Here is a 25,824-nt window from a genome sequence, read left to right as displayed (position 1 = left end):
GGCGTGGAACCGAGGCGTTCAAACGTAAGTCATACGTCAGTGACACGCCCCTGTGCAGGCGGGAACTGAACCACAGCCCGTCTCTGACTGAACTCCACTTTGCCCTCATAGACATGAACTAGGACGACCCATCTTGCTACGCATTCATTATCTTTGGTCACACGAAGTTAGCTAAACTGCTAGAATGAGCAACAAAAAACAAGCATCTTTAGCAGGTCACTGGCCAGAGTGTTTGAGTTGCGAGAGCCGCTGCAGAGATTTCTTACAGGAAAAAAGTCACCGTTAGCTGCACATTTTAGTGATGAGGACTGGGTGTCAAAACTCGCTTACTTGTGTGACATATTCGGGTTGCTTAATGACCTCAACCTGTCACTCCAGGGGAGAATGACTTTAAACTTGCAGATAAAGTCGCTGCATTTAAAGCCAAGCTTGAATTGTGGGAACGAGGAGTGGACCGGGGTGTATTTAATATGTTCCAAACAGTAGTGGGGGTTTTGGGAGAGAGAGACTGAGGCAGGGCCCTTTCTCTCGCAGCTGGTGCGCGATCACCTTGTTGCGCCTTTAAATGAGTTTGAGCGTTAGGCTACTTCCCATCCTCCAAAGATCCACGGCAAACCAATGAGTGGGTCCGCAACCCATTTGTCAATATCCCGAATAGTCCTGTCAGCGCAGGAGGAAGAGCAATTGATTTAATTGCAAATTACGGTGGTCTTAAGTGTGTATGAGGAAACCTCTCTGGCGGGTTTTGGGATCAAAACCCAAGCAGAATATCTCGAGATAGCCGTAAAAGCGCTGAAAACGTTGCTACCATTTCCCACCACGTCCCACGCCTATGCGAGGCCGGGTTTTCGGCAATGACTGCAACTAAGACCAAATTGCGCAATCGACTGGACATTTCAAACACACTGAGGGTGTCACTGTCTTCCATCACCCCCAGATGGAACCTTCTTGTTGCAGGGAAACAAGCACAGGGCTCCCACTGATTATATTCGTAATGCACGTTTAGTTCCCATGTTTTGTTCCCATATTTTGTTAAACATGTTCACACTTGATAGCTTCAAGTTGTTCAATATTCATAGTTCATATTGTTCAATTTTCACTTCTTCAAGTTCACGTTTTTCACATGTTTAAGAGTTCGTTACCTTCACTGTTCATACATAACTGGAGCTAGTTCTTTTCAAGTAATGCATGCACAACACATATGGAACATTGAGCTCCTGAAGACCCCCGTGAAAAAAAAATGGGAATCAAACCGGTCCATGGTACATAAAAGGTTGGGGACTACTGATCTAAATAGTTGTTTTCACATGACCTCTATGACATACTATAGCAAGAAGTTCTGGGTGTAGGCCTATAAACTGGATTGGACTCATTCATGATAGGCTGGCTCCGCCCAAGGTTAACTATTTGCATAGAAATATGGGCAGCATAGATAGATCATTTGACACAGTCCTTTTAGTTGTGCTTATGTTTTTATTTTTTTATTTTATATAATAAATAGTGACAACATTAGCAGTAGATCGTTGCTATTAAGCTGCTCTCCCTCTCTCTCTAGAGTCTAGACCAAAAATTCCAACTGAAATGAAAGTTAGTTAGAAACAGTATGTGTCGGACTCGGGCCTAGTAATAGCCAAATTCGCAGCGCGGAAGACGTGGGGACTCAGACCGGGGGCTTGTTTCCAGCAGGTGACGACAGAGGGGTTGTATGAGGAGTGCGATTCCCAAACTAAACACAGAGGGAGAAGGCACTCTTATCACTAGGATGTGTATGGTTTGAACTGCGTGAGCAGGCAAGACAAGCAGCACAAGGATGGTAAGAGGGCATTTTATGATTGTTAACATATAAGTACCCAATTTGTTTACTTGTACATTCTTACATTATACACTTCTACGTCAAAAGGGTTAGCCTATCAAGCATTTGATGGGAATAATCCTGACTCATTGAACAGGGGGCCATTTTGCATCAGTGAAGCAAGCTAGCCTGAGCGCTAACTTACCTAGCTTGCTTACTACCTTAAATCTAGAAATACCGCTTATTCAGATCTATTGTAATGTTTAGAAATTCTGTCAAATGTTGCCAATGCATTTAGTTAGCCCCATGGCTCGTTTATAACACGGGCATTATAATTATGGTAGCTAGCTACGTAACTGGTGTTAGCTTAATAGCTAACGTTAGCCAACTTCGCTTTATCTTAAATCGGTTAGCTTAGCTAGCAAAGTAGCTAACAAGGTTAACTAGTTGATAGCTACGTTACGTTTTGGTCAGACAGATATATGCGAGCTGTGTTAAAATACCTGATTAGATATCTGATAGGTTTAAACCCAAATGCCTGTTTGGTGACAATTGCCTGTTTTCATTTCTCACTGTGTGACGGTACCTTTGTATAATAAAAAAAAAAACCCGGCTTGTTGTCAAAAGGAAAGTATTCCTACACCGTCAGGCCATAACACGGTCATTCAGCTAGGTATTTCTAGTACGACAGCTACCGTTAGCATATTTAGCAAGAAATAACTAGGTTATCACATGAGGCTGTTTAGTTCTTCAGAATTGTAAACAAACAGTAGACACGACTTAACAGAGTCAAATCTATATTGTGATTATGATTCTCAAGATGCATACGAGTCCCTGGTTCTGTTTCAGATTCAGGAGAAGAGTTAACGTTAGTTCCCTACGCAGGTTGTACAGCCACATTAGCTAGTATAGCCTTATGATTGCTGGTGTAGGTTATGCAAAAATGCATTCCGTCAGTTGACCTATGGTTGTCACGGCCACCGCACAATACCGGTCATTGCTTTGTTTCGGATACTTATATGACCTGGGCAGCAGGGGCATTTGTTTAGGGGGCATCCCTTTTGTAATTATGATGGTGATCAAATGTATAGTTTTTGGCTAGATCTGGTAAGTGATATATGTCCACAAGCTCTGTGACTTTTGTGTGAAGCAAAGGTTTTTTTCCCCCTCACATTTTCTAAATGCCAATCAAACCCTAAACGTTGAGGAGTGGCCAGATATCTTTAGTATAGATATTTCAGGCCCACATGGTACACTGATACTCTGTTTAACAGTACTGCATCCTCATGACACTTTTTGGGTCATGTTTTAATGCAATGGTCAGATAGTCTACAAATTAGACCATGACAACTGAAAATGTAAACATTAAATTAGGACCATGTTGAAAATAATATCCTTCGCATTGCTGCTTTGCTTTGTTCGTGTCTTGTTTTTCTTTTTTGTTAGTGTTGTTTTGGCTCTTCTTCCTCTTTGACAGACCACCCGTAATCTTTTGTTGATAATGCCCTGATGTATTTGGATACCACTAACAGAAGGAGACAGATGGCTGAATTTGTAAAGCTCAGGGTATAATAATACGATTACCTTCACCTATTCTGAGGTCAAGGGTAGCCATATAATGCATATCATACAGTCATGTACTACAGGAGCCTAATTCCACAGCATTTGATCAAAACCAGGCCCATGAACTAACTACCCTACATGCTGTTAATTTATCTGGACTATTAGGTCGCAGAGTCTGGCCAAGACTGCTTGATCTTAATCAGATTAAATCTAGACTACTTGCAATGAAACACAGGAACTTTTCCCTATAGGATTTAAGCAGAGGCAGATAATTCCATCAGCAATGAACATGCCATTAGAACCTTCATCAGTATAGTAAGATGACCATGAACATACCATTAGAACCATCATCAGTATAGGAAGATATACCATTAGAACCATCATCATCAGTATAGTAATACCATTAGAACCGTTATCAGTATAGTAAGATATACCATTAGAACCATCATCAGTATAGTAAGATATACCATTAGAACCATCATCAGTATAGTAATAACATTAGAACCATCATCAGTATAGTAAAATGGCCATGAACATACCATTAGAACCATCATCAGTAGTATAGTAAGATATACCATTAGAACAGTCATCAGTATAGTAAGATATACCATTAGAACCATCATCAGTATAGTAATACCATTAGAACCATCATCAGTATAGTAATACCATTAGAACCATCATCAGTATAGTAAGATGGCCAGCAGCCTAAATAATAACATTGGTTTCCTGCACTGGGCAGGAGCCCTGACCCTTTTTTGCACAGTAGCCTGCAGGAAGCTAGTGTTGATATGTTATGGCAAACTTCATAGGAATTTCCCCCTGTAGCCTACATATATGGGGACAGGGTTCTGAATAGCACCATGCTGATAGTGTTGAGTGAAGGTCCAGCCCGCTGGCCGACTGCATCACTGTACAACTGGCCCTAAGCAGAGGTGAGATACCTCAGGGATTAAACCTCCAGGTAAAAGGCTAACGGCGAGATCCAGTCAGGCCCCATCTGCCTTGCACACACACACACACACACGCACACATGCTGCATCACCTGTGTTGAGATTAACAGTCAGCATCCTGTGGCTAAAGCTCCTAAGTAAACAAGCAGCTGGTCCCCCCCTGAACTGTGTCACTCACACACGGCCTGTATGCTTGACCTGCTTGCTCAAGCTTCGTTCTCTTTGTGTCTTGCTTTCTTTGTTTGTGTTTGTCTCTTGGTTTGTTTGTTTGTGTTTGATTGTCAGTCTGTTTTCTGCAGTGGTTGTTGTGGCACAGTCATTGTTTGCCATTGCAATCTTTGTTTTCCGTGGTACCATAGTGATGAAAGATACATTTTGGAAATTATGTTTCGTTGTTAATTATTTATAGTGACATTTGAATTAAGTCAAAGCAGTCCACCCAAATGTCAACATGGAAAAGTAACTGTAAATATCATGATGATTTTCACAGGCATACCGTCACTTCTTTAAACTTTGTCTTAAGTGTTAATGACTTGGTCCGGGCAGCTGTATAGCTTTCTATAAATAACAGTTGCAAAACCCAGTCCTGCTGGTCACGTGATCAGGTATCGGCTGCTGCAGCTCTCGCTCTATTTGAGACGCCGAGTCTCGTCACAGGCAAAAGCAACACACTAGCACGTACACAATGAAGGTCAAGGCCCATGAGCCATCACTAGGCCTGAGTTGAAAAGCCACACACTGTAAACATGAAGGTTAAGGCCCATGAGCCATCACTGGGCCTGAGCTGCAAAGCCAGACACTGTAAACATGACATGTGACATGTAAATCTAAGCCATGGTTTTCAGCAAGAAAGCTGGAGAGACTGGTTCTTACTGGCCAGTGAGAAATGGCCATGCTTGGATCATTGGGATGTGATCAATACCTTTTGTACTGTCTGTCCATGCTCACATTATGCATGCATGCAGCAAATATTGACCTTTTTCCTACTATTTGTAAAAAAAAGCTTAGTAAAGACTCTGATGTGTCTTACAGATTACCTGGTGAATGAACCATTGCTAACGGTAGCACTCAGAAGTCTTTCAGCTGCCTGAGCCACTCATTGGACCGTGACTGGAAGAACGGGGCAGGACAGTTTGATTCTCTTCAGAGGTTCCCTGGAAAACTTGATCCGGATGGGGGAGAGCGCCTGAGACACCGTCTTTGTCCCAAGGAACCGAGAGCAGCGGCCGGAGGAGGAGGAGGAGGAGGAGGACACCGTGCCAGCGAGAGGAAGCATGACGTCCAACCGGGGCCAGAACCCCCACGGGCTGAAGCAGATTGGACTGGAGCAGATCTGGGATGACCTGCGGGCCGGCGTCCAGCAGGTGTACACGCGGCAGAGCATGGCCAAGTCACGCTACATGGAGCTCTACACGTATCCTAGCAGGACACGCATGGGTCGTTTCGGGAAAGAATGGGGTGGGGATTTGTCATCACATTTGTGTGTTTGGTTTTTATCATTTATCCATGTTTGCGCTGGTAAGTCCTGTTGTGGTTGAGAGTTTCGGCACAGCATTAAGCAATGCTCAGAAGTGCAGGTAGCACGAGCAGTTTTGGATTCTCCAATGCCAAGAAGGCCCTACTCTGTTTTATCCACTGAAGGTTTGCAGTGTTTCCGCTAGGATTTTTTTAAGCAGTGGGGGCAGGCCTGTCCGAACCCACACCGTCCCCCCGTCCCACAGAACTGACAACTGACACTTCGCTGCAACACAAACAGTTATATGTATTCACACACAATGAGGCATTATTTTCAGTTGTGATTGAGCTGTATATTTGGAAAATCTACAACAGGTCTACACAATGAATTTTGAAAGGCAACTGCGACTATTGTGCGTCTGCCCCATTTCTGATACCGTGGGGGAAGAAAATTAAACCGTGGGGGGCCGCCACTACCAAATCAACATAGAGGAAACACTGGTTTGCGGGGTTTAGATCTGGCCAGACTAACACCAAATTCAGGGGATTTCAGGAGAGCTCACTGCTACAGCCACAGTGTTATAGAAAGAGCGCACTTCTACAGCCACAGTGTGCTGGGTACTATAGAGAGAGCCCACTTCTACAGCCACAGTGTTAGAGAGAGCGCACTTCTACAGCCACAGTGTGCTGGGTACTATAGAGAGAGCCCACTTCTACAGCCACAGTGTGCTGGGTACTATAGAGAGAGCCCACTTCTACAGCCACAGTGTGCTGGGTGTTAGAGAGAGAGCGCTCACTTGTAGAGGCTCAGTGTGCTGGGTGCTACAGCAGTGTTCTAGAGAGAGCCCACTGCTACAGGCACTGCAGCATTCCTCAGTGCAAGGTAAGCATCAGCACTCTGCCATCCACGCCTTGAGATGGGAAGAGCGAGGGAGAGAAGGGTGGAGAGAGAGAGAGGGAGAGCTGACTCATTCAGACAGTAAAGGTTAGCTGTCAGACAGTAGTGACGGAAAGCACATCTCCATGCCTGCGTGTCCTCCAGTGCCCTTGTGGGCTGTTGACAGCGGAGGCACGGAGTGTTCATATGGCACATCCCTGTCTAGCCTCTACTGAAACTTTGGCCCCTAATTTAAATGGCGATGGTGAAAGTTTAAAGTTTAACTAAAGCTGATTTAATAATGAGGCCAAATCTATTTCCTAATGTAATGCCGTGACCCCAAACGCAAACATTGCTTGGCCAGCTCAGTACTCGCATGGCACAGAAAAGCTTTAGTTCACGTCAGGACACTTGCTCGTTGAGTGACTTGGCACTTTCAGCATTCAGGGCCTCGTGTAGTTCTTCACTCACATGGCTCACTACTGTGCAGGCAGAGGGCACTGCTGCAGGCTATAGGCACTTACATGGTAAAGGTTAACAATATAATACGTTTTTGAAACTGTTTTTGAACATTCCCGTAGTTGATATGTTGCTCAGTTGTCTAGGGATTAGTAAATGTTTAGCTTTAGTCAGAACGGACGGCAGTTTTTGCACAGGTATTTGTGTATATGTGATGCAGATGAGTGCCCCTCTGTGTATCTATCATAAAGAGCTCCTCTCCTCTCTGGTCCAAAAGAGAGGCGTATCTATCATACAGAGCTCCTCTCCTGTATGTGTGATGCAGTTGAGTGCCCCTCTGGTCCAAAAGAGAGCCCCTCTGGTCTCCCACAGCGGCAGCATGACGGCTAGGATTTCACCCACTCACCCCACCACAGGCCCGCGGCGTAATTAAACACTTTTGGGGGTGAACAGAGAGATGGAGATCTAGAAGGTCTCGGACAGTTGCCTCAGACTCGTGAGTTCAGCATTTGAGCTCAAAAATGCTCCTCACAACAGTTTTATCAGCGAGGGACATTTTTCATGCTGATGCTCCTTTCTTGTGGGTAGCTGGGGCAGAGGGATGGGAAGTTCAGCTGGGGCAGAGGGATGGGAAGTTCAGCTAGGCGGCATTCAGCACCGAGAGCAGGACACAGCAGTGATACGAGACACCAAGAAAAACAACTGCAAAGAGATTTTCCAGGAACTGTTGTGTTGTGCAAGTCAGAGAGGATGATTTCACACCACAGTGACTAGTACATGAACAACAACAACACTAGCTGAATTTAGCTCAAAACTTTGTAAACACACAGGCTAATATAAGACCTGATGATCCATCTACATGCATACACCACTATAGTCTATATTTTGTTCAGCACGTATACATAGGTCCTGTTGGTAGGTAGTCTGAGGGTATAAGATGGCTCCGCAGAGCCTGGGGCAGTGGCTCAGTAGGCAGGTAGCACAGGCCGTGTACGTGAGGAGGGACTCCGACACTGCAGCTCTGGACGAGGGCCAGGTCTGGCAGGATGCCAGGTCAGCATCTCGCTCACTCGGACCCAGTCAGGCCGAACTGCAACAATTCTGTTGTGTCACCGCAAATGACTGGACGCTCACGCAAGCGCTGTGCCCTGTTGGTTTTTTAGACAAGCTTTTGTGGCGTACTTTGCAAAGCCAGAGGAAGGGGTTGGATGTGAAGTCGGGATTTGTTGAGCATGTCTCATAAACACGGGTATGCCCAGACTGGTGGAACTTTGTCATTTACTGTCGAGTCAGAATCCTTTTTAGTAGTTGTGTTCCATTTTTATTATTCCTTGTAAATTGTTGTTTGGGACATCTGGATGGCTGCATTTCATTCCAAATGTTTGTTTTTGTAGATGTAAGGAAGTCCTCTCTGTTCAAGCCCTTTTTGTCTTGTTTGCCACCATCATTCACCTTTGCCTTAACCACACCCATCAGGCATGTTTACAATTACTGTACAAGTGTCCACCAGTCCAGCCAGGCCCGCGGCGCAGGCGTCCCTGCCTCCAAGCCCTCCAAGAAGACCCCCACTCCAGGAGGAGCCCAGTTTGTGGGGCTGGAGCTCTACAAGCGGCTGAAGGAGTTCCTGAAGAACTATCTGACAAACCTACTCAAGGTGCTGCTCAGTACTCTGTGCTCAGTATTCTGTGCTCAGTATTCGGTACTCGGTATTCTGTATTCAGTACTCTGTATTCAGTATTCAGTACTCTGTACTCAGTACTCTGCTCAGTACTCTGTACTCAGTATTCTGTACTCAGTACTCTGTATACTTACTCAAGGTACTGCTCCATATGTACTATACATGAAATAGATCCACAGATCCAAGGCAATGCTCCGTCCCTCACATCCAACCTAAAATTTAATTTCTGCTTTCGTCAAAAAGGGAAATTATAAGACTGGTTTCCCATACATGGATTAAGCCTATTTCTTGAAAAAGCTTTTGATCTAGAACAAGGCTCAATCCATGCTTTCGATACTGGTCAGTTCTGTTTTGAAAGTAAATGTAAAAGTACTGCCGCTTAACGGGCCATTGCATTAAAGATGGAGCTTCTTGAGCTGCTCCCAAGTTGTCCCGTGCCAAACGCAGTCCCCTCACCCTCCTCTCCTCTCCTCTCCTCGCCTCCCTCAGGACGGGGAAGACCTGATGGACGAGAGTGTGCTGAAGTTCTACACGCAGCAGTGGGAGGACTACCGCTTCTCCAGCAAAGTGCTCAACGGCATCTGCGCCTACCTCAACAGACACTGGGTGCGCCGCGAGTGTGACGAGGGCCGGAAGGGCATCTACGAGATCTACTCGGTGAGTCGGACACACGCTTCACGCTGGCCGCGGTTTGCTCCTCTGGGCTTTTGTTTTGGTCACTTCTGTTCTTGATTTACTGTTAATGTCATAGTTTTCTTGGGTGAAATGAAATGACCTGAAATGGGTGCTGTGTTTGACAGAGCGAGAGTGTGCCCTGAGTATAATGTGTTAATAGCAGTGCTGTGCACAGGAGAGCCTCTGCTGATAGAGTGCTGTGCACAGGAGAGTCCAGTCACTTTTATTTATGTAGCGTTTTTATATGCACAACTGAGTGCAGCCCAAGCGCTGACACACAAGACATTGATACACAAGACAAAAGATGGCGTACAGAGCGAGGATGTGTATAGGAGAGCCCTGTCCTTATAGGAGAACCCTGTCCGTATAGGAGATCCCTGTCCTTATAGGTTATAAGAGAGCCCTGTCCTTATAGGTTATAGGAGAACCCTGTCCTTACAGGAGAACCCTGTCCGTATTGGAGATCCCTGTCCGTATAGGAGAACCCTGTCCGTATAGGAGATCCCTGTCCTTATAGGTTATAAGAGAGCCCTGTCCTTATAGGTTATAGGTGAACCCTGTCCGTATAGGAGAGCCCTGTCCTTATAGGTAATAGGAGAGCCCTGTCCTTATAGGTAATAGGAGAGCCCTGTCCTTATAGGTAATAGGAGAGCCCTGTCCTTATAGGTTATAGGAGAGCCCTGTCCTTATAGGTTATAGGAGATCCCTGTCCTTATAGGAGAGCCCTGTCCTTATAGGTTATAGGAGATCCCTGTCCTTATAGGAGAGCCCTGTCCTTATAGGTTATAGGAGATCCCTGTCCTTATAGGAGAGCCCTGTCCTTATAGGTTATAGGAGAGCCCTGTCCTTATAGGTTATAGGAGAGCCCTGTCCTTATAGGTTATAGGAGAGCCCTGTCCTTATAGGTTATAAGAGATCCCTGTCCTTATAGGAGAGCCCTGTCCTTATAGGTTATAGGAGAGCCCTGTCCTTATAGGTTATAGGAGATCCCTGTCCTTATAGGTTATAGGAGATCCCTGTCCTTATAGGAGAACCCTGTCCTTATAGGTTATAGGTGAACCCTGTCCGTATTGGAGATCCCTGTCCTTATAGGTGAACCCTGTCCGTATAGGAGAGCCCTATCCTTATAGGTTATAGGAGAGCCCTGTCCTTATAGGTTATAGGAGATCCCTGTCCTTATAGGAGAGCCCTGTCCTTATAGGTTATAGGAGATCCCTGTCCTTATAGGAGATCCCTGTCCTTATAGGTTATAGGAGAGCCCTGTCCTTATAGGTTATAGGAGATCCCTGTCCTTATAGGAGAACCCTGTCCTTATAGGTTATAGGAGATCCCTGTCCTTATAGGTTATAGGAGATCCCTGTCCTTATAGGTTATAGGAGATCCCTGTCCTTATAGGAGAACCCTGTCCTTATAGGTTATAGGAGATCCCTGTCCTTATAGGTTATAGGAGATCCCTGTCCTTATAGGAGAGCCCTGTCCTTATAGGTTATAGGAGAGCCCTGTCCTTATAGGTTATAGGAGATCCCTGTCCTTATAGGTTATAGGAGATCCCTGTCCTTATAGGTTATAGGAGATCCCTGTCCTTATAGGAGAACCCTGTCCTTATAGGTTATAGGTGAACCCTGTCCGTATTGGAGATCCCTGTCCTTATAGGTTATAGGAGATCCCTGTCCTTATAGGTTATAGGAGAGCCCTGTCCTTATAGGTTATAGGAGAGCCCTGTCCTTATAGGAGAGCCCTGTCCTTATAGGTTATAGGAGAGCCCTGTCCTTATAGGAGAACCCTGTCCGTATTGGAGAACCCTGTCCTTATAGGAGAACCCTGTCCGTATAGGAGAGCCCTGTCCTTATAGGAGAGCCCTGTCCGTATAGGAGAGCCCTGTCCGTATAGGAGAGCCCTGTCCGTATAGGAGAGCCCTGTCCGTATAGGAGAGCCCTGTCCGTATAGGAGAGCCTGAGCCCTGTCCTTATTGGAGAGCCCTGTCCGTATTGGAGAGCCCTGTCCGTATTGGAGAGCCCTGTCCGTATTGGAGAGCCCTGTCCTTATAGGAGAACCCTGTCCGTATAGGAGAGCCCTGTCCTCCTGATCATCCATTTAATCTTTTTCTGTTCTTTTATCTTTTTAGCTTGCGTTGGTGACGTGGAGAGATTGTTTATTCAGACCCTTGAACAAGCAGGTATGTTTTCGTCTTAATAGAATACTACAATAAAAGGCCTATTTCTTTGTGTCCCCTAATCACATGTGTACATGAATTTCACCAGTACTGTAATGGGTTGTTACTGTAACCAGTGTAAGAGCTTATTCTTGATTTCATCCACAGGTGACCAACGCCGTGTTGAAACTTATTGAGAAAGAGCGTAATGGCGAGACCATCAACACTCGACTCATCAGTGGCGTCGTCCAGTCTTACGGTGAGAGCACCAGGCGTGAGGGCTTTTCAGAGCCCTACTGTGCTCTTCCTGTCATTGCACTCATGTAGGAGAGGGGGACACTCAGGGCACTGAGCCGGCTGTAATTGCTGTTGTTTCTAAGTGGGCGATGCCTCCTTCAGTAGCACAAAACCATGGTGGAATCTGTGCCAGTTGAGCTGCCGTGAAACAGTGTGGTTGCTCTCTTGCAGTGGAGCTGGGCCTGAATGAAGACGACGCCTTTGCGAAGGGGCCCACACTATCCGTGTACAAAGAGTACTTTGAGAGCCAGTTCCTGGCAGACACGGAGCGCTTCTACACAAGGGAAAGCACAGAGTTCCTGCAACAAAACCCTGTCACCGAATACATGAAAAAGGTTAGTGTGCTGGAGCCCATGGAGGGCCAATGGCCCAGTGTTATCAGAGAGGCCCAGCCATTTTGGTTTTGTCTGCGAGGGGAGGCTTTTGAATATGATCCAGCTCCATTGCACCAATCCCCATTTAACAAGGAGTAGTCCACTGTGTCATAGATGTCTAGTTTGTTTATATTTTGAATTGGTTGAAAGAAATGAATAGAGTTTGAATCATACAAACACAGCACTTCATTGTTGATGCCTAAAGCATGACGTGACCCCACAGTGGCTGCCCATGAGAGTGCAAAGACATGACACATTATTGTGACTACAGAAAGACTGATGGGCCTCCAGATTAGTTCAACATTAGTTCTGTAATAACCATAACAGAACTTGATTTTTTTATGGAATTGAAATTTTACGGTTATAATTAATACCGAGATATTACAATATTATATGAATGTTGAATTGACCTGTGTGTATGCGCGTTTGCGTGTGTGCGTGTGTGTGTGCGAACGTACGCAGGCTGAGACACGGCTGCTGGATGAGCAGCGGCGTGTGCAGGTGTACCTCCACGAGAGCACACAGGATGAGCTGGCACGCAAATGTGAGCAGGTGCTCATTGAGAAACACCTGGAGATCTTCCACACGGAGTTCCAGAACCTTCTGGATGCCGACAAGAACGAAGGTTATTATATTACTATTATAATCATGAGTCAGTGGTCAGTTATAGTTTTGTGAAGCTTGGTCTGTGTATTTGAAGAGGTTCACTGAGTTGTTCTCTTATTTGCCCTCGTTCAGATCTGGGTCGCATGTACAACCTTGTGTCTCGCATCACGGATGGCCTGGGCGAGCTGAAGAAACTTCTGGAAACGCACATCCACAACCAGGGCCTTGCCGCCATCGAGAAATGTGGGGACGCAGCCCTCAACGTGAGTAACGGACGTCCAAGACGAGGGGTTTCAGCCTCCCACTGGACCCACTGGAATTCTATTGCTGGTCATACCTGACCGTGCGTTAAATATAATGTAGTCTGACCATGCGTTAAATATAATGTAGTTTAGTACCTGACAGTGCATTAAATATAACATAGTTTAGTACCTGACCATGCGTTAAATATAATGTAGTTTAGTATCTGACCATGTGTTAAATATAATGTAGTTTAGTACCTGACCATGCGTTAAATATAATGACCATGCGTTAAATATAATGTAGTTTAGTACCTGACCATGTGTTAAATATAATGTAGTCTGACCATGCATTAAATATAATGTAGTTTAGTACCTGACCATGCGTTAAATATAATGTAGTTTAGTACCTGACCGTGCATTAAATATAACATAGTTTAGTACCTGACCATGCGTTAAATATAATGTAGTTTAGTATCTGACCATGCGTTAAATATAATGTAATCTGACCATGCGTTAAATATAATGTAGTCTGACCATGCATTAAATATAATGTAGTTTAGTACCTGACCATGCGTTAAATATAATGTAGTCTGACCATGCGTTAAATATAACGTAGTTTAGTGTCTGACCGTGCGTTAAATATAACATAGTTTACTACCCGTCCTTGCGTTAAATATAATGTAGTTTAGTGTCTGACTGTGCGTTAAATATAACATAGTTTAGTACCTGACCATGCGTTAAATATAATGTAGTTTAGTACCTGACCGTGCGTTAAATATAACATATAGTTTAGTTTTACTGTGGGAATCAATGAATTGGACAGGGCGTGGCATGCACTCAGAGAGTGCAGTAAGGGAGCTTTCTATGGCCATGTTGTCGGGCTCAAATGGCCAGATAGACGCTTCTTATGTGGCCTTTGTGGACTATGAGTTTGTCCTTTTGCCTCAGGCTAACAACAGGGCTGCACATTAGCCTTTTTTGCTCATAGCACTGGTGCTACAGACGTTGATAGTTTTGTAGCACAATCCACAGAATCTCTAGCATCGGTATGTAGTTACGAACACCTCATGTGTGTGCTACACTTTAGAAAACATTTTAAATAAGGTGTCCCCGGTGCTAAGCTGCTAAATCATTCATAGCACAGGCTGATTGTTGTGTAGCATGTGCTACATACGTATATGTAGCACTGCACTGCCCTGGGGCCTATTGCACAAAACTAGGATAAGGGATTAAGCCGGGATATCTTGGTTATCTTGGCTCAATTTATCCGTGATTCAGTTGCACAAAAGTGGGATAGGGGGCAGCAGGATATGTTATGGTATGTTACCATGGGGGATTTATTCTGTGGCGGTAGCCTGCTCCAGACCAGGCTAAATTCCAGGATCTATTTAATCTGTCAGCAGTCACCACAAACGGAAACCAATAGTTATTCCACTGCCCACTACACATTGTTATCACATATACCTAGACCCACTGTCATTATTTAAATGTTTGTGATCATTAATTAACTCTTACATACCCGCCATTCCCGACCTGTCATGCGACAATGTGATGTCACGGGAGTGCCTAACGCATGGTGATCGCGGCACTAGTTGCAATATTCTCCTAAACAGAGGTGTTGCTGTTGTGAAAAGGCTATCGCTACCTACTTTACACCGTAGAAAAAGCAATGAAGCCGCTCCAGTTATGTCTAGTTGCCATGGTGAATCAGTGAATCTGTGATCGGTGGCGGGGTCTATTTGAGGGAGCCGTGAGCGCGCACTTATCCAGGATAGGTTTCATCTGGCATGGTCTGCTCATCCTGGCTTGCTCGTTGTGCAACCAATTATGCCTGTACGCTCTTGTTTTGGATTCATTGAGCGCAGCTCAGTAACTTATCCCGGATGTCTTAATTCTGCTTTTGTGCAATAGGCCCCTGGTAGCAGCCAGCGAGTTGAACTGTTTTGAACATGTGTCTGCAACAAACACCTTCCCAGTCTGCCTTTGTAATGTCATGTGATTCTACCTGTTTTGATTCCTCTTGGCGGAGAAGTTCTGTGGTAAATATGTGTTCACTGAAGGTTATAGGATATTGCTACAGTTGCCTTGGCCTGCATGGCTGGTGCATGTTAGACCTTTGAACCAGCAGTAAAACCAGTGCAGAATTCCAGCCAAGTGAACACTGAAGGTCTCCGGCAGCTCTGTTGTGCTGTGGAAACAGATGGTGAGGGTAGCGCACAGTGACAACAGGAAGACGCCTAGATTAGCATTCTGAGATCCAGCTGATGTAATTATAGAGAGCACAGAGAAGCACTGCCTCCTCAGGAGCCTGAGAAGAAAGCCAGCCCTGGAATGAGCTTTAGTCATTCATGCCTCCAGTCTGGCTGCATTAAACAGAATACTACAGTTCCTAACCATCTGTAGATGTGACATTCAGAATACTACAGTTCCTAACCTCATCTGTAGATGTAACGTTCGGTGTGCGACGCCTGTTATTGTATTATATACCTGACAAAAGCTGGCGTGTTGTGTGTTGGTGTAACTAATCTGTTGTGCTTATTCTATAGTAGAGGTATACATTGTGTCAGAACAGCTGCTCTACAGCAATGTGAAATGAGATCTGTGTGAGCTTCATCTGTCTTTTGTCCTTCATCACACAGGATCCCAAAATGTATGTGCAAACAATATTGGACGTGCACAAGAAATACAACGCCCTGGTGATGTCAGCGTTTAACAATGATGCAGGCTTTGTGGCAGCACTCGACAAGGTAAGATGCGGACATTGTTGCCCTCTATCCCATAACCAGTTAGTCTAACAATGTGTAGATCAACATCAGTGCTGTAACCTCTTTCTGTCATTGCCCCCCCTCTCTCCCTCTTTCTCTCTCTCTCTCTCTCTCCCTCTCTTTCTCTCTCTCTCTCTCTCTCCCTCTCCCTCTCTCTCTCTCTCTCTGTCTCTCTCACCCTCTCCCTCTCTCTCTCTCTCTCTCTATCCCTCTCTATCCCTGACAGGCGTGTGGGAGGTTCATTAATAACAATGCTGTTACCAGGATGGCTCAGTCCTCCAGTAAATCTCCAGAGCTGCTGGCCAGATACTGTGACTCCCTGCTCAAGAAGAGGTTGGTCATCAGCACATTAGGACACCACACGGTGCTGCTCACTCTCAGGCCCTGTTTAGACGACAACGAAAACGATGCAAACGGTGATGTTGTTCTGCGTTTGACCCCGTCATTTACACGCAAACGGTGATGTTTTTCTGCGTTTGACCCCGTCATTTACACGCAAACGGTGATGTTGTTCTGCGTTTGACCCCGTCATTTACACGCAAACGGTGATGTTTTTCTGCGTTTGACCCCGTCATTTACACGCAAACGGTGATGTTTTTCTGCGTTTGACCCCGTCATTTACACGCAAACGGTGATGTTTTTCTGCGTTTGACCCCGTCATTTAGACGCAAACGGTGATGTTGTTCTGCGTTTGACCCCGTCATTTAGACGCAAACGGTGATGTTGTTCTGCGTTTGACCCCGTCATTTAGACGCAAACGGTGATGTTTTTCTGCGTTTGACCCCGTCATTTAGATGCAAACGGTGATGTTGTTCTGCGTTTGACCCCGTCATTTAGACGCAAACGGTGATGCTGTTCTGCGTTTGACCCCGTCATTTAGACGCAACCGGTGATGTTGTTCTGCGTTTGACCCCGTCATTTAGACGCAACCGGTGATGTTGTTCTGCGTTTGACCCCGTCATTTAGATGCAACCGGAGGTTTCATCCCCGCAAACAGAGTTGATCTTTTCGGGCTGACCTTTTTTTTTGGGAAAACTCTGTTTGTTCGTTTGCATCTAAAGAGGTAGAAACAGAGATTTATGTGACAAGGCGGAGAATTTTAGTTAGTTCAGAAGAGAAAGTGATTCATTGCTGTTGTTGATATTTTCGGGATTCTGATTGGCTAACATGGGCTTGAGCTTCTCGTTACACTGCCACGTACAGGTTTGGCATGCTCTTGAAGGCATATACCCGAGTTAGTGTAAAGGAAAACGTTTCTGAAAACTGACAGGTGTGCACAATGTTATTTTTGAAAACAGAGAGGGTGAAATGTCCGTTTATGAAAATAGCCAGCAACATGTAAACGCAGCAAAAATATGGGCATGGGAAAATGGGGAGTGGCCAGGGAATATGGGATGCTAGCTAACTGTCCCAAATGACACCCTGTGATCTCAGCCTATTCTGCGGTGTGAATACTGTCATTCACTACAGATACAGGAAGAGAGGATTGATTTGTCCAATGCCACACAATGCATCCTAAGAAGAGCTTAATTAGCAGGTGTCATTCTCAGCACTCCATAATCCGTAACTCAACTCTAAGGGCTCACTCCTCTGTTAAAATGGTCTTCTTGATATTTTTGGTGTTCAACAAAGCTCTCACATGACTCATGACTTCACAAAATGTCATTCTCTTTGTGTGACTGACTAGTTCTATAAGCATGACTGCAGTGTGTGAGTCTGTGTGAGACTCTGCCTTTAAGCCCAGTGCATAGAGATCAGATCAGGTAGGAGCTCTGCCTTTAAGTCAGGGGTGACAAATCTCATTTGTAGGCTACTCTCCTCCACTATTTGCTAGACATCCAGAGCTTGATTCAAACCCAAAATCGCTGCACAAATTTTTCAGGAAATACTGCAGGCCATAGTTTTGCACAAATTGAAGCAAAAATAGGCCTACACCAAATGTTGAAAAACGTTCACGTGTGATGAAGTCTTGTTGAAGTCTGAAGGCTATGTTATTCACCTATTCTGATTCTGAAGGAGAATATCCTTTTGGAGATTATGATCGATCGTCTATTGACAGTGATAGTCACGGTGCGACTGTATGGATGGAGTGAATGGAGGTGCGTCTTTACGTGTATACGACGGTGTCCACTAAGCATAGGCTACCATGCTTATTTCGACCCTCTGCCCAACATAGCTCGGAGGTTGCAGCGGTAATCGTGATGATGGTGTCCGTAATGATGGTGTCCGTAATGGACGTGGTAAAGACAGCAGGGCTAGTAGAAATAGGGCTCTGAAGAACTACAAAGTCACCCTCGATAGGAACTGATTTGATCAGGTTTATTGTAGGCCTTGTGGTTATAGGCCAGTAATAGTTTACTATTGTTGGTATAGGCCTACATCTTAGGTGTTTTCCTGTTAATTTGTTATGTGGGTGTAATATGACAAAAAAGAAAGTAAACCTGCTCATACGTTCATCCAGTATTTACTGAACGGTGCATAATTTGAGGTGCTTGCCATCCAGTGGCAAATTAGATGGGTAAATGTACCTTTTGTTTATATTCAAAGATTTTTAAATTTACAGTAGGACTTTATCTCTGACCACTTTCAAGCCATGGCCTTTTGAAATGTTGATATAAAAATCCAATGGTGTTGCTTTCTTAACCCTGACGCCTATTGCCAGGTTTAAAAAAGTTATGAGGAAAATATTTTTATTTGGTGTGAAACACTCTACCTGTTTTTTTTGTTTGTTTTTTGTTTGTATTAATATTTATTTGATCATTATTTTATTTAGAAGCTACAATGTTGCTAGCACAGGTGTCTAAAAATAGCTAAAAAAAATACTTGCACTTTCTGTTTGTAGTTTTGTGTTTGAAAATACAGTATTTGAAAAAAACGTTGCATTTTAGGAAATAGCCGTTCTTTTTTGTATTATTCTTTAAAACTGACGTGGCCCTCCAATCAGATGACATTGGCAGAAGTGGCCCCCAGCTCATTTGAGTGTGAGACCCCTGCTTTAAGCCCAGTGCATAGTCAGAGAGCAGGTTTAGCAGGTTTTTCCACTAGTTGAATCCCCTAATGAAAATATGAACAGGTCAGGGAGGTGGAACTAGAATAACTCCAAGCTGGTGTGGTAACAAGTGAGTGATGAGTGATGGTGTGGTGAGCTTTGGGGTGGGAACAAAAACCCTGGTGAACTTTTATCGCTGCACTATCGAGAGCGTCCTGACTGGATGCATCACAGTGTGGCTAGAGAATCTGTCTGCTCACAATCTCAAAGTGTTGTCAAGGACTGTCAGGACTGCAATTGAAATTGAACAGGATGGATCATACTAACAAGAAATTACTTTTACTCCTGCAGCTCTAAGAATCCTGAGGAGGCTGAACTGGAGGACACGCTGAACCAAGTGGTGAGTGAGGACTGTCCTGATTGGCTGATTGATTGATTGACAGACTGACTATCCTGATTGGCTGATTGATTGACAGACTGATTGACTGTCTTTATTTGAGGTCTTTTTCATATGCATATTCTTACAGGCTTCTCAAGGATCCGTAACACAGTAAAGCTACAAAGCTCATTTCCATCATAGCGAGGGTGCACAACACATCAGAATTTAACTCCAATCCAACAACATAGATGGACATAAATGTATCTGCCGAATGGACACGATTAACACAACCGCAAAGCAAAGCAAACAAAGCTAACTAAAAGTGGGCCGCTCTGCTCACAGATGGTGGTGTTCAAGTACATCGAGTGGACACGATTAACACAACTACAAAGCAAAGCATGTGTCTGTTCACCCAGTCTGTCATTTCCGCTAACTAAAAATGGGCCGCTCTGCTCCCAGATGGTGGTGTTCAAGTACATCGAGGACAAAGACGTGTTCCAGAAGTTCTACGCTAAGATGCTGGCCAAGCGCCTTGTGCACCAGAACAGCGCCAGCGACGACGCGGAGGCCAGCATGATCTCTAAACTAAAGGTGCGCCCTCTCGGACATCATCAAGCACTGGGAACCATATACTATGGCATCTACTGTGACTTCTAATACTGAAAGATATGTGTGTGTGTGTCTTTTTTAAAAAAAAATGATATATCAATAAATGATATCGTCAGGTCAGTTGGCAGTTGACCAAATCCAGTCCTAGACAAACCGTTTATTTCAATGGATATTGTCATTGAACTTCTGTTATAGTCTTGGTAGGCGTTAACCCATGCCCAAGGAAACCATAGTTACCACCATAGTGTAACACATAGTGTAAAGGGTCATTCACACCAAGAACCATAACGATAACTAACCATAACGATAAAAGCGTCCACACTGAATAACGATAAACAAAGTCTGTCCTTGTGTTAATGAGTGACGGCTAAAATTTGATGGGTTCTGATTGGCTATTAGCTTTTTATCGTTCTTAAAGTCGCTCTGAAAGTGATCCCCAACGATATCGTTCTTCATGTCGTTATCATTATAGTTTATGTGTGAACGTCGTCATTCATATTAACAAGAACGATATTTGTGTATAGTTAGCTTCGCAGCCCTCTATCGGCTATAACCGCACTATGTAAGTTTGCTAGATCGGGTAGCGGATCTGTAGTTCGATGGAATGAGACAAAAGAAACTAAAATTTGACTTGCATCTGATGTCGCAATACATCATATTATCTTTATTGTTCTTGGTGTGAATGACCCTTTACACCTCTAACGCCTTTGTGTTTGTTTGTTTGTGTTTTATTGATATTTTATAATTATTACTGTGCTGGTGACCGGCCTGGATATCTCGGATACTGCTTTGACTTTGCACTTTTGTCTGTTTACAGCAAGCGTGTGGCTTTGAGTACACGTCCAAGCTGCAGCGCATGTTCCAGGACATCGGAGTCAGCAAAGACCTCAATGAGCAGTTTAAGAAGCATCTGACAAACTCTGAGCCGCTAGACTGTGAGCACCTCACTCATCACAAATACAAACACAAAACTCTTCCCTCAAATCATCTGTCTGGAGACATTTAAAGACACCCTTTTAATGACTGGAATGAGCCTTGAGGCGTCTTGCATGCTAGAAAAATGTCAACCACTGAAAAAAACACAAGCATTCCTACAATTTTGAAAGTCAACAGACAGACATGGCAGTTTCAGCAGTTCCTCATGCCAACAGTTAGGTTATACAGTAGAACAGTTTTCTTTTGCCTAACCAGGAGAGAAGAGCATTTCCTCCATCTTTTGAGTGTCCCCTGGTCTGGATGATCATGTGACTCCCTGTTGTATTGTATATTGTCTATATTGTCCGTCCTGCGAGAGTGTTGCCATCAGCCAGAACCAAACTCCTTGTGTGCGCTAACTGACTTGGCCAAATGAACCTGACTGTGATCAACCTGAATCTGTTTTGTTTTGCAGTGGACTTCAGCATCCAGGTGCTCAGCTCCGGCTCCTGGCCTTTCCAGCAGTCCTGCACTTTCGCTTTACCGTCCGAGGTGAGCTCAACCGCCAACTGACCACCACCTCTCCGTCACCGCCGTCATTGTGTCCCCTGGCGCTTCAGACGCTCTCTCCGATCCCCTCTTTGGGTTCACCCGTACTGATGTTGTTTTGCTCTCACTTGCAGCTGGAGCGAAGTTACCAAAGATTCACAGCCTTCTACGCCAGCCGACACAGCGGGCGCAAGCTGACCTGGCTCTACCACCTGTCTAAGGGGGAGCTGGTCACCAACTGCTTCAAGAACAGATACACCCTGCAGGTGAGTCAGCCTTCTTCTCGGCCCTTGCAGACGACTTGGCAAACATGTTTTCTCTGAACAGTTCCATCTGAGCGATTTATTGTAAACATACTATTTCCATGGTAACCCTAGTGTACTACCATAGTGTACCACATATTATTACACGGCTCTTCACAAGGCTAGTAGAACGCTCCATTGGCTTGAATGGGATTTCCCAAAGTTCTACACTGCGCGTCGGGTCCGGTTTGCCCTGTCGGGACTTATTTTCCCAATAATGACCGGCGGTCTATACATTATCCCTTACATAATGATTATGTTTATGAATAATGATTTATTGTAAACATACTATTTCCACGGTAACCCTTTGTGCCGCTCTCCTGTATGTTTGCAGAGAACTACCTCCTAAAACTGTTTGCCATAAGTTCTCTGTGAACGTTTGTGGGCACTTGCAAGCGTTGGTCGGTGTTGGTGATGCGTCTGATGCGGCGTTGGTCGTGTTGGTGAATGTGAATGCACGTCTGATGCGACTAGTCCTTTAACGTTCCCCTCCTGCCCCTCCCCCCAGGCCTCCACATTCCAAATGGCCCTCCTCCTGCAGTTCAACACAGAGGACACCTATACCGTCCAGCAGCTCACCGACAGCACACAAATCAAAACGGTCAGTTCCTCTCAAGCCATGACGACACAATGACATTTGGCCGATGCTCTTATCCAAAGCGAAGGATAAGTGTGGAATACCAATCAATCTTCAGTGTAGTAGGAGACCAGGAAAACATACCCTCACTGTCAATACTCACATTGGATGCAGACTTCTTTTTTTTATCTTTGTCTAATTTTCTTCCTAGTTTCAGTTGCTGTAAACAACAATTATTTACATAAAATATAAAAAAGATTTTAATGCAGTGTAAGTTTTGCCTGTGAACGTAAAAGTAATCATATCTTGTCTTAAAGCAATACCAAAGAGTTTTTTTGTATCTGAAAATAATGTTTCCGAAATCGTTTCAGTGGTTTATCAACTCATAACAGGGTGAACAGCACTTTCTGCATTCGCTTCGCAGCCCTCTTATCGGCTATAACCGCACTATGTAAGTTTGCCAGATCGGGTAGCGGATCTGTAGTTCGATGGAATGAGACAAAAGAAACTAAAATTTGACTTGCATCTGATGTTGCAATATATCATACTTTCATAAAATCATGCAACATATTCTACCTTGTCTGTGGACATCGTTATTTGCAAAGCCGGTGCTGGATAAACAAATAGCGTGCGTGCGACAAAGGAAAAGTGCTTTGGTGTTGCTTTAACGCTTGTCCTTGTTCTTCACCAGTCTAGTAATGTGCTAACAGTGACGCCACAATCACAGCTGCCTTTTCCTTTCACCTCACAGGACATTTTGGTGCAAGTTTTGCAAATCCTCCTCAAGTCCAAATTGCTGGTGAGTCTATGGCATGGAGCCTGCAGTGTGCAATTTGTCCACTAGAGGGTTTCTTGGATTCTGTTTGGCCTTTTGGTCTGTTCTTCCCTGGTGAACCAATTTGGTGTGCTTTTTTTACCAGGTCCTGGAGGATGAGTGTGCCAACGTGGATGAGGTGGACTTCAAGCCAGACACTGTGATTAAACTGTTTCTGGGATACAAGAAGTAAGTCAAATGTTAAGTGCTTAAAGAGAAACTTGCCGGTTGGAAGCCCCTAAAGCATAGTGTAGATCAGCGCTTCCCAAACTCTTTTTCCAGCGTACCACCACCTACTGTACATCCTGACTCCCCCACCATCCGACACATAAAAACATAACACATTCTATTGACGCTTTCCAGGCATCCTGTTTAATTAGACGCCCTACATGATAACAAATAACAAAATGTGCAACTGGTCTATGAGCTCTCACACTGAAAAAAAAACAGTGTGGAGAACAACATTATGAAACACAAAGAACAAAGAGAACATAGGCTTAAAATTGAAAAAAAAAATACTTTTTAACACCTTTCCGACATTGTCCTTTTTATCTCGCATGCCCCCTAGTGGAAGCTCGTACCACAGTTTGGGAATCCCTGTTGTACAAGATGAATGAACTAAATTCTCAGAAAGAAAAAAATATATATTTATTTTTGCAGTGAGAATGTGCAGGACTGAGCAGTGGTCATATTTGGTACACCTAGTTGTGAATACGGTCAATACTCGGAATATTAATGTCCGTGTAAATGTTTTATGACTGATGAGGCGGTGAAGTCACCTCTATTTAGGCTACCTGCACATATGTCCGTAGGTTTTGTAAAACATTAATTCGTACATATACATTTTCAAAAAGACATTTTCAGACAAGATGAAGTATAAATTCTTTTGAAATCAACCTGCAAATTGCTCTTTAATTGCTGTACTGTCTATAATGCTACAACAAATGTTTTCTGTTGTGTATGTAGAAATGTAGTTTGATAACTAATGAAACATGAGTACTGAAAGGTCAATCTGTGTGTGTAGCAAAAAGCTGCGTGTGAACATCAACGTCCCCATGAAGACTGAGCAGAAGCAGGAACAGGAGACCACTCACAAGAACATCGAGGAGGACCGCAAACTCCTCATCCAGGTAAACCACTGCTCCCACTCACACACTGATTAGGTGCATTCTTGAGTAATCTCAGATAGACACAGGAGAGGTGTTTTGATTCCTAGTGTTATAGGTAGGGCATTTCCCACAGCAGCTAGTCAACCACCAAGCCTATTTACCATCAAAATCACCAAATCACCAACAAAGCAACTTTTGTGGGGGGAAAAACATCACCAACAGAGCAACCTTGGAAAGCATTTCACAGGGTTTTTCTAGCAGGCACCTTCCTTCACCTGTGTTTTGTTTAATTGGGCCCACGCCACCTCCAGAAGCTCAACAGGTGTCTGGCGAATGAGCAGAATATAAAACACAATGTGTACATTGGTCTGTTCTTGAATGTATTTGTGTATGGGTGCTAAATGGATATTGTGGGCCTTCCATATCTAGTTTTTGTTTTCAACACATTATTTTGAAAAGCTTTCATTTCCTGCCAGGCCTTTTTTTCCATAAATACCTAGGGTAAGTCATTTCTGAGAAGTGCTTTCAGTTTTCAGAGGTCTGCCATTTTCCATTTTCTGTGTGTGTGTGTAGGCTGCTATCGTCCGAATCATGAAGATGAGAAAGCTTCTCAAGCACCAGCAGCTCCTGGCAGAGGTGCTGAATCAGCTGTCCTCGCGCTTCAAGCCCCGGGTCCCCGTCATCAAGGTAAGCCCCCACGCCTCAAACGCACAGTACGGGAAATTACTTTGTGAATCGATGAGATAGAAATCGGCCCTCTCCACACTGACAATATTATGTCGCAGTAAGACGAACATTGGTGTGTTTAGCTACCGTGAGACCTATTGTCCTGCCTGTATTTTAAACACTTATTAACTGTTCATTGATGATTGTGATGTTGCAGTACAGTAACGCATGCTTGTTTGTGACCCCCTTTTCCAGAAATGCATCGATATCTTAATCGAGAAGGAGTACTTGGAGCGCGTTGACGGAGAAAAGGACACCTACAGCTACTTGGCCTAAAGTTTTTTGGTTTTGTTTTTCAGTTAAGTTTTCAAGGGAAAAAACAATTTCCTGGTGACCTTTTTTTTTTTGTTCGATGTTGCAAGGAATGTGTGCACAGGTGAGGGACATCTGATCTATGGAGGATTTGCGTTTGGAAATCCTAACCGCTGCTGTTGACGTTCACGGAGCAGAAGCCAAGCTGGGCCTCCCTTTAAGGTAAAGAGGTTTGGGGCCGGGGTGAATCCTGCCAGCCTAACCCCCTGCAGCCTCTCTCCCCAACCCTCCCTCACGAACTGCTCAGGACTACCACACACACACCAGTCGCTCATCTGTACATATGAACGTGGACCCCTGTACCCTCCCACACACACCTTTACAATCTGAAACCCATGTGCTGGGGTTGCATGCTACTGCCTGTGAAAGGAAATTTAAAAAAAGAAGAAAAAAAAAGCAGGCTGAATTGGGAAGTGCAGCGGCCGTGTTCTAGAACTCTTCACGAGCGTCGAGTCGGCCGCAGCAGCCACGGCAAGCAGGAAGACATGCAAATGAAGAAAAAGAACGTTGTAAAAATGCGTTTTTGCAGCACTTTTGAGTCTGATTTAGGCCGTTAGAAAACCGTAACCTGAATTTGTTAACTGCTCCAAGGAAACCCCATTTGTATAGTGTGGTTAATTTTTTTATGTGTTAAATAATAAAGAAAAACTTTCTGTAG

General features: G+C 44.4%; 1 protein-coding gene across 1 annotated transcript; it reads left to right on the top strand.

Moving 5' to 3' along the window:
* Positions 1 to 1,504: 1,504 nt before the first annotated feature.
* Positions 1,505 to 25,823, top strand: cul1b (cullin 1b). The gene is made up of 22 exons (XM_048266208.1): positions 1,505 to 1,813; positions 5,338 to 5,719; positions 8,573 to 8,750; positions 9,264 to 9,431; positions 11,575 to 11,625; positions 11,770 to 11,860; positions 12,070 to 12,233; positions 12,735 to 12,897; positions 13,011 to 13,141; positions 15,760 to 15,867; positions 16,112 to 16,218; positions 19,226 to 19,274; positions 19,713 to 19,844; positions 20,680 to 20,797; positions 21,253 to 21,329; positions 21,461 to 21,592; positions 22,137 to 22,229; positions 22,957 to 23,004; positions 23,126 to 23,208; positions 24,044 to 24,149; positions 24,702 to 24,815; positions 25,050 to 25,823. Exons 2-22 carry the CDS (start codon positions 5,580 to 5,582, stop codon positions 25,128 to 25,130), a joined length of 2,334 nt encoding a protein of 777 aa, XP_048122165.1. The 5' UTR covers positions 1,505 to 1,813; positions 5,338 to 5,579; the 3' UTR covers positions 25,131 to 25,823.
* Position 25,824: the final 1 nt, after the last annotated feature.

The sequence above is a fragment of the Alosa alosa genome, chromosome 16, assembly GCF_017589495.1.
Source record: "Alosa alosa isolate M-15738 ecotype Scorff River chromosome 16, AALO_Geno_1.1, whole genome shotgun sequence".
In the NCBI taxonomy this organism is placed as follows: Eukaryota; Metazoa; Chordata; class Actinopteri; order Clupeiformes; family Clupeidae; genus Alosa; species Alosa alosa.
This window is presented reverse-complemented; position numbering and strand designations above follow the sequence as displayed.

Bases quoted from the DNA above. Each gene is read 5' to 3' on its own strand.
- cul1b (XM_048266208.1), top strand. From the start codon at position 5,580: ATGACGTCCAACCGGGGCCAGAACCCCCACGGGCTGAAGCAGATTGGA. The intron at 19,275-19,712 runs GTGAGTGAGGAC...CTCTGCTCCCAG, and splicing joins AGGACACGCTGAACCAAGTG to ATGGTGGTGTTCAAGTACAT. The intron at 23,005-23,125 runs GTGAGTCTATGG...TTTTTTTACCAG, and splicing joins TCCTCAAGTCCAAATTGCTG to GTCCTGGAGGATGAGTGTGC.